General features: G+C 45.7%; 1 protein-coding gene across 1 annotated transcript; it reads right to left on the bottom strand.

Annotated features, from left to right (window-relative positions):
• Positions 1-2,932: 2,932 nt before the first annotated feature.
• Positions 2,933-4,090, bottom strand: LOC145130974 (uncharacterized). Its single transcript, XM_079065721.1, has one exon. It carries the CDS (start codon positions 4,088-4,090, stop codon positions 2,933-2,935), a length of 1,158 nt encoding a protein of 385 aa, XP_078921847.1.
• Positions 4,091-9,061: the final 4,971 nt, after the last annotated feature.

The following is a 9,061-nucleotide window of genomic DNA, read 5'->3' as shown; positions in this document are numbered from 1 at the left end:
GTCCATTAGCCTGTGGGTGCGCCACTGATGTGAACCGCTGATTTATCCCTTTACCGGCGCACCATTCTCTGAAAGGATTTTCAGCAAATTGTAGGCCATTGTCACTGACGAGCACCTTAGGTGTTCCAAACCTTGTCATGATATTTTTCCATACAAACTTTATCGTGTGCCTTCCTGATATACACGCTAGTGGTTCTGCTTCAATCCACTTTGTGAAGTAGTCTACTGTCACCACCATGTACTTCAGCTTTTCAGGTGCCTCCGGGAACGGGCCTACAATGTCTATGCCCCATTGGTAGAATGGCCATCGGCTGGATATGTTCTGCAGTGGTACTGGCGGGTTTACTTGGACTGGACCGTAAGACTGGCATTCCCCACACTTCCTAGTCACTCCCAGCGCGTCTTGGTGTACAGTGGGCCAATATATTCCCATCTGGAGCACTTTACCCGTTAAAGCTCTGGCTCCCTCGTGCGCGCCTGCCTGACCTGCGTGCGCCTCCTGTAGCGCCTCCATCCCTCTATCCTGATCTACGCATTTCAACCACGATGCCGTGAACCCTTTCCGATACAGCTCCCCGTTTATCAATGCATATGAGGTCACCTTTATTCGTATCTTCCTGGCTTCACTGTGGTCGTCTGGTAACACTCCCCTTTGCAAATATTCCATAAATGGTGTCATCCATGTGGGCCCGGTAGTTGTCAAGGTATTCACCTGCTACTCATCTGTACTTCTTTCCCTGAGTACTTCTACCAAAACCTTCTTCGATAGATGATCGAAACATGTGGATGCCAACTTGCTTAAAGCATCTGCCCTTTGATTCTCGCTCCGAGGTATTTGCTTGATCGTGAACTGTCTGAAGGACTGGATCAGTTGTCTTACCATTCTCACATATCTCTCCATTCTCTTATCTCTTGCCTCAAAACTTCCGTTAATTTGGTTCGTGGCTAACCTCGAATCTGTCAGGGCTGTCACAGCCTTCTCCCCCATTTGCTTGGCTAAGCGCAACCCTGCGAGCAAGGCTTCGTACTCCGCCTCGTTCTTCGAGGTGTGGAAGTCGAACCGAAGAGCATAGGTCACTTCCTCTCCCTCTGGGCTAGTCAAGATTAAGCCTGCACCCGAGCCTTCCCTGCTGGACGCCCCATCGGTGTATAGCGTCAAAGAGTGGTCGTTGGCTGGGACCTCCTCTACCACCCAGATTCTTTCCTTGGCTAAGTTTCCTTCATCTGGAATTTCGAGCAAGAAATCAGCTAGTGCTTGTCCCTTAATGCTTGTCCTTGGACGATAGCTTATATCATGCTCCCCCAACTCGATCGCCCACTTTGCTAGCCGACCCAATGTTTCTGGCTGGAGCAATATCTGTTTGATGGGGCAATTTGTTAGCACCTCTATTTGGTGCGCCTGGAAGTAGCGCCTCAAACGTCACGCCGCGTAAATGAGTGCTAGGACCAGCTTTTCCAGGGTGGGGTAATTGAGTTCAGGACCTTGTAATGCCCTACTCACGAAATATACCGGCTTCTGCTCTCCTTCCCTTTCTACGGTCAACACCGAGGATATCGCCTCGTTTGAGGTCGAGAGGTACATTTGCAGTGTTTCCCCCGGGACGGGGCTGGCCAGTGTAGGTAGCTTGTGTAGTGCTTCCTTAATCTTCTGGAGCGCTTCTTCCGCCGCGGCTGTCCATTGAAAGTTTTTCTTTTCAATACAACCCTTCAGTGTATGGAATAGTGGCATGGCCTTGTCAGCGGATTTCGAGATGAATCTACTCAGAGCCGTGAGCTTCCCATTCAAACCCTGTGCATGCCTGAGAGTGCCTGGGGGTGGTGTCTCCATAAACTCGTCCACTTTAATTGGGCTAGGCTGGATGCCCTGTTTGGTAACATAGTATCCCAAGAACTGTCCTTCTTCTAACCCGAATGTGCATTTAGCCGGATTCAATTTCATTTTGACCCTTTCTAGTGTACGAAAAGTCTCCTCGATGTCCTGCAACATTTTGTTTTCATGGGAGCTCTTAATTACCATATCGTCGACATACACCTTGATATTACTCCCAATTTGCTCAGCGAAGATCGAGTCGACCAGGCGCTGGTACGTGGCTCCCGCGTTCTTCAAACCGAAAGGCATCTTGGTGTAACAAAAGGTGCCATGATCCGTGTAGAAAGCCGTTTTCTCTTCGTCCTGCTCGCTCATCAGAATCTGATGATACCCCTTATATGCATCCAGGAAACACTTCAGCTTGAACCCTTGCAGCGATTCTACTTTCTGGTCGATCTCCGGGAGGGGATAGCAGTCCTTGGGACACGCTTTGTTCAAGTTTGAGAAGTCAATACACATACGCCATGACCCGTCCTGCTTGCGCACCATAACCGGATTAGCGATCCAAGTTGGGAAAACTACTTCCCTTACTATTCCGGCCTCCGCCAGCTTAGCCACCTCTGCATTAATTGCCCTGTTGCGGTCCCCTCCTTGGACCCTTTTCTTCTGCTTCACTTCCTTTGTCCCTGGATTGATCGCCAGTTTGTGCTCAATGACCTTCCTATCTACCCCCACCATGTCTATGGGAGTCCATGCAAATATGTGTTTGTACCGTTTGAGTTGGTCGACTACTGCCTCCTTCACGTGACCTGGGAGGTTATGACCAATGCTGATCGGCTGATCAGGGTATTCTTCGCTGATTACTTCCTTTCCTTTCGCCGGATCTCGTCGTGGCTTCTTTGTTTCTTTAGTCATCTCTGCTGGCTTCATTACCGTAAAGCACTGCAATTCTCTGGGAGGGGTGGTGAGTACTGTGGCTAGACCTGCCAGAGTGTCGAATTTCAAAATTCCATGCATAGTCGACGGGACCGCTCCTAGATTTAGGAGGGACTTTCTACCCAAGATGATGTTGTGCTCTGCCGAATGTCGGATGACCACGAAGTCGATCAGGACCGTCTTCTTTCATTGCTTATCGTGGCTGGTGATTGTCAGGGGGAGGTGAATCGTTCCCAGCAGCCACAGGCTGTGGCCGGTGAATCCGACCAGCCGCCCCGCCGTGGGTCTCAGGTTGTCTTTCCATCGATCTGGGAGAAACCGAAAACAGTGCTCATAGATTATGTATGCTGAACTCCCTGTGTCGACATACACTCTATGTATGATCACATCTGTGATGGAGGCCTGGATTACCAATGGGTTATCACCTCTCCATCCCTCAGGACGAGGGTCTTGCGCAGAAAACGTGAGCGTCCGCGCCGGGGGCCCGAGGATCCAATAGTTCGGCGACTGTGCTTCCCTAATTCTTTTGTTACGTATCATGAATATTTTCTTGGGTTGAACTCCTTCTCGAGGCGCGTTCTTGGCGTTCTCGGCGTCAAAATTGGCGCGCAAGCTTCGTACTATCTCCACCAAGTCTCCTTTGAGCTGCTTTTCCTCCATTTCTTTCTTGAGTACCGAACAACTGGTCGTATCGTGTGTCTTACTTTTGTGGTACTCGCAATACCGGCTCTTGGGTGACTTGGCTGGCTGTTGTTTCTCTGATACCGCATACACCTCTGGTCGACGACTCTGTCTGTCGTCTGTATCGAATGGGCGAAACCTTGCTTGAGGACTCCTTGCCTGGTCGAAGTGCCTACTTCCTCCTCGAAAGTCCGCGTGACTTGGGTTATGGCGTTTGGTCGTCATGGCATTTAGGTATGCCTGTTTCGCTGCCTCGCCTTCTTCCTGCCTGAGATATCGTTCTACCCTCTCCTTTAACTCGGCCCTTGTTTGGGGTTTCTTACCCATAAGCTTTTGTGACAAGGGACCTGGTAAAAGGCCCCATGTGAAAGCGCCAGCTATGAGCCCTTCGTCGTGTCCCGACATATCTAACGTGGCGTTTATGAACCTGGTGAAATATTCTCGCACGGTTTCACCCTCCTTTTGCTTATAGTCTATTATGGAATGAGAATCTCCTTTGTACTTTCGTAGCTGCATGAAGTTGGTGAGGAATAAGTATTTAAGTTGAGAGAAATTGGAGATGCTACTTGGACGTAACGTCTTGAACCATGTGCCTACATTGCCATCGAGAGTCGTCGGGAAATATATGCACCAGAACCTCTCATCAAGCTTCAGAGACGTCATTGTCCACTCATACGCGTCGATGTGGCTGTCCGGGTCGGTAGTGCCATTATAGGTTTTGAGCGTTGGCAGTTTGGCTGTGTTCGGTATTTCGTAGTCTAGCAACTCTTTGACAAACGGGGATGTAACGCTGCGAGAAAGGCAGTCTTGGGTTGGGACGATTGATGTGCCTTGTGACTGGTGTTGGAGGCTTAAGCCGCATGACGATGATGCATGATAGCCTGGACTTGGTCTGTAAAAGGAGTGCTGTTGAAATGGCAACTGGAGAGGATAGTAGGAGGAGAAGGGGTGTATTGGTGTTAAGGGGCTGATTGTCGAGGCCTGCTGGAGGTTATGGTTGGAGGCAGTGGTCGGTCCGGCCCACGTGCCTGCCATCGAGTAGATAGGTGGCGTATGAGCCACCATAGTCTGCGCTAGTGGGGGTAGGGAAAGCATTGGGCCTAATCCACCCGTCATTTAGTTGAACGGTGTCACCGTAAACGGCGGTTGACTGTTGAAAACTTGGCTTGGTGGTAGCATCGCTGGGTGGACCGACGGTGGTTGCTGCGTTGGTGGTACAAAGAATGGCGGCATCTGAAGGGATGTGGTTAAGAGTGGCCCCGCCGGAGTTGTTCTCGGTTGGTGAGTTGCCGGTTGCGAGGCGGTGTTGGTGGCTATCGTAGAACTTCCCTCACCTAGGGTTGCTCTGTTGTCCGCCGTGGGCGGCGGTGTTTCGTCCAACGTTGCCATGGAGCGTATGGGATTAGCCTAAGAGCCGTCGCGTCCATCGCAGCGGTCGGACGCCATTGATTCTTCAGTCTTTTGCTTTTAGTTTGTGTTCTTCGTCTCAAAAACGAACGACGCCAAATGATGTGACCTAGTCAGCAGCTGGATTAACACCGGTGGATCAGGTTATTCGTTATCCCTGCAAGATCACAAGAAAGAGAAGCCGTCAGCCGCTTTCCGGGAGGGTGCTCCCGGAAAAACGCTCCGACGGTCAAGTTAGGAGATATCTAGGGTTTTGGTTGTCTTCTTTAGGAGAGAAGAGCCTACCTCGTGAGTCCGAGGGTGCATCCTTTTATACCTAGCGCTCCTGCCCAGTCCGTACTGGACATGATCGCTTTTTGGGGAGACAAGATCAGAGGCGCTGATTGGAGGATCGTGCATCCTCAACCGTCAGGGCGCTCTTATTGGCTCTGGCGGTAATGGTCTGATCCACTGTTTGTCCCCCGATTATCTCTTTTGTCTTGGAGCTGGGAGCGTTCTTCAGCGGGCGCGAGCCCTTCGCCTGGGCATCCTGTCCCCAGAGGCGCTGGCGGGCGCTGAGCCCGCTGGGCTTAGCCCGGCTGGAACGCTCAGCGTTTTGGCTAGGCGCGATTCTGTCGTGCCGTCTTAGGCACGTCATCATTATCTAACCATCTTCCAAATTTCTTCAAATCTTCATCTGAGTCATACTCCTCATCTTCTAGCTCTTGTGACTCAGATGTCCCTTGTGTCTTCGGCAAGATGTTATCTAACCATCTTCCAAATTTCTTCAAATCTTCATCTGAGTCATACTCCTCATCTTCTTGCTCAATTTCCGGTACTACTTCCTCAAGAAAAGCATCAAGAGCATCGAGATTTGGAAAATACATAATCAATAAAAATAAAAATAAAAATTAAACTAAATAAAAAAAATTAATCAACAAATAAAATAAAAAAAATGATAACAATTAGCAAATAAAATTAACTATTTAGAACCGTTCCCCGACAACGGCGCCAAAAACTTGATGTGTGTTAAACTAATTAGTTTTATCCTGCTTTTCACTTACGAATTAGACACACAAAGGCAGTGGACCTATCAATTGTGGTATAGTTAAATAAGTAGGGTATCGAACTCAAGGAACGGAAATTAAACTAATTACTAATATTATCTAAAACAAATAATAAAATAGGAGGGGTTTTCTCTAGTTTTGCAAGACTAGAAACTTAACTAAAACTTAACTAATCAACTAATGGCTGAAAACACGTAAAAACCAACTAAATTCAATGATCAAAAGGATTTCTGTTTAGGTTCAACTCATTTACTCCTACGGTTAAATTTTATGGTAATGTAATGGATTAATTGTTATTTGGCTACCGAGTAAGGTGATTAGATTCACATTCGTTATTACCAATCCTTAGAAAATAGATTAATTTAAGCAGTGATCAAGTGGTTAAACTAATAAATTCCCTAGTTTAATTATTCGTGTTAAATAAGACTTGTAGTTAGCTAATTAAATTGGTGATTCAATTAATCTCTTGTTGATGGTGTATCACACAAACTCACACATTAATTTACCCATTCTCTAGTTAATCCCAGTTTCATATTCACTAATGGACCTATCAATTGTGGTATAGTTAAATAAGTAGGGTATCGAACTCAGGGAACGGAAATTAAACTAATTACTAATATTATCTAAAACAAATAATAAAATAGGAGGGGTTTTCTCTAGTTTTGCAAGACTAGAAACTTAACTAAAACTTAACTAATCAACTAATGGCTGAAAACACGTAAAACCAACTAAATTCAATGATCAAAAGGGTTTCTGTTTAGGTACAACTCATTTACTCATATGGTTAATTTTTATGGTAATGTAATGGATTAATTGTTATTTGGCTACCGAGTAAGGTGATTAGATTCACATTCGTTATTACCAATCCTTATAAAATAGATTAATTTAAGTAGTGATCAAGTGGTTAAACTAATAAATTCCCTAGTTTAATTATTCGGGTTAAATAAGACTTGTAGTTAGCTAATTAAATTGGTGATTCAATTAACCTCTTGTTGATGGTGTATCACACAAGCTCACACATTAATTTACTCATTTTCTAGTTAATCCTAGTTTCATATTCACTAATCCTAGGCATATAGCAATGTGTTCACATAAATCATATGAGATAAGCAATTAAGAGATGTTCATGCAACTTAATTACTTAGCAATTAACATAAAATAGTTATGGTTAATGCATAAGGGTCTTTAACAAGCTTAAATTAACAAGATTCACCAATAACAATTAATCAAAATAGTAAATTAATCCATAGGAGCAACTTTGTCTACCCTAAACAGAAACTAACGAAATTAGTTCATAATTGTAGTAGATAACAAACTAAAAACGAATTCAAACAAGCTAGACATAGTGGTATTCAAAAGTGTAGTGGAAAATTTAACCTAAGTTGCCTTAGTCTTCTTAGAATTGAGGATTAGGGTTCTTCTCACGTTCTTCAGATCTCCAGCAGTCTCCTTAGTCGCCAAGTAAGCTTCCCAAAAGCCAGAGAGAGGGTCAATTCGGGTTTGTGGCTTCTATTTATAGATTTCTCAAAACAGGGGCTACTCGTCGAGTAGACAACCGACTCGTCGAGTCCCCTTGAGGAATCCGTATACGGCAAGGACTTTACGTGTTGCTTCGAGAATCTTTGTATGTACTCGTCGAGTGGACGTCCCTACTCGCCGAGTAGCTTCAGGATTTAGCATTTTTCTTCTTTCTTCAGTTCCCGAGCTTTTGATCGTACCTCCTGCTTCCTTTTACCTTCGAGTTTTTCTTTTGAGATGAAAATACAATTTGAACACTATTAAGTACCTTTTGTCCATAATATGTAAATAATTAGCTAATAAATAATGAAAATCGATACTAAATATATAGCTAAAAATGCACATATCAGGTAGAGATCACTGCCAAGTCTCGGGAGAGAGCTTATTTGGTACCGCAGTATGCAGTAGATGAGGAAACCAAGAAGGTAAGGTATCATGACATACTACAGAATGATATCAGGGAGATTGTGAGTATCTCGAGGTGCAAGACCAGGAATGATACGACTTCTAGAGCTCGAGAACGGGATTTTGACTTGGAGCTCATTGTGAAGAGGGAACCGAATCAGTTGCATAAATTGGAGGGTCTAGGGAAGAGACCTAAGATTTCGGATCTGCTTTTGAGAGGCCAGCATGGCCAGATTCAGTACAACACTTGCAGAAGCTGCACGATGAAGTTTTTTGTTCCAAGGGTTTGGGTAGGTGTATCTCAGGGTTTGTTTCCCTGCTTGTTTTTGGGTTATATCATCAAATATTGTCATATGCCATTTGCATACCGTGAGTCTCTTAGTGGGTGGCACGAAGTCATCTCTCGATAGATATAGCAAGTTCCCGGTGTTCGATTGGAATGTTAGACGTAGCGGTGATGGGTCCAGGGGTTTGGTATGAGGGAATTATGGATAGGATTCAACAGACTAGTTTCCCCGGTATCGCCAAGATTTAGCAGCCGTAGTATTTGTGCTCGGAATGACTTTCAGGATTGTCGAAGAGAAGGGTTCATCTGGTCTTCAGGGGTTGTGAGGTTTGGGATGGTTAGTTATGGTATGCTAGCAGTGGTAAGCATTGGTTTCCAGCAGATTGATCATTGGATGGTAAGAAGGATTGGGAATCCTTCCTGTCTTGTGTGTTGTAAGATGTTAGTTGAATAAAAGTGAGACAGAATCATTCGGGTATTCAGGAACAGAAGTAGGTGCGAAACTAGGATGAGTTCGCATTCCCGCTGGGGAGGATGACGACCCAAATGGCTGATCGGATTGAGGAGTATGTGAGTTGGGAGTTTGGGAAACTTCCCAACATAGGGTTCGCATCTTTTTGGTGTTTGATAGTTGGCTTTACGGACCAGGTTGAGGAAATTCCCGTCAGGACGCGAGTTCAACCAGGATGTTAGGTCGTGTGCATGCTTGACGTGGAAAGTGTTGTAATACTGCGGGATAGCCGTAGCATTCACTAGCAGCCAGACAACGTGGAAGGTCTTGTAAGACTGTGAGATATCCGTAGCATTCACCAAAAGCCAGACAACGAGCGAAATGTTGTAAGACTGTGGGATAGCCGCAACATTCCTTAACGGCCAGATAGTAGAGTGTGGGTGGGGGACCGTATCTCCTTATTTGCGGAATGTGGGCGGGGGCCCGTATCTCCTAGTTAGCGGAGTGTGGGCGGGGGCCTG

Source organism: Lactuca virosa, chromosome 8, assembly GCF_052849685.1.
Source record: "Lactuca virosa cultivar CGN04683 chromosome 8, Lactuca_virosa_CGN04683_v6, whole genome shotgun sequence".
NCBI classification, from domain to species: domain Eukaryota; kingdom Viridiplantae; phylum Streptophyta; class Magnoliopsida; order Asterales; family Asteraceae; genus Lactuca; species Lactuca virosa.
Note: the sequence above shows the minus strand (reverse complement) of the source record. Positions and strands in the feature narration are given on the sequence as shown.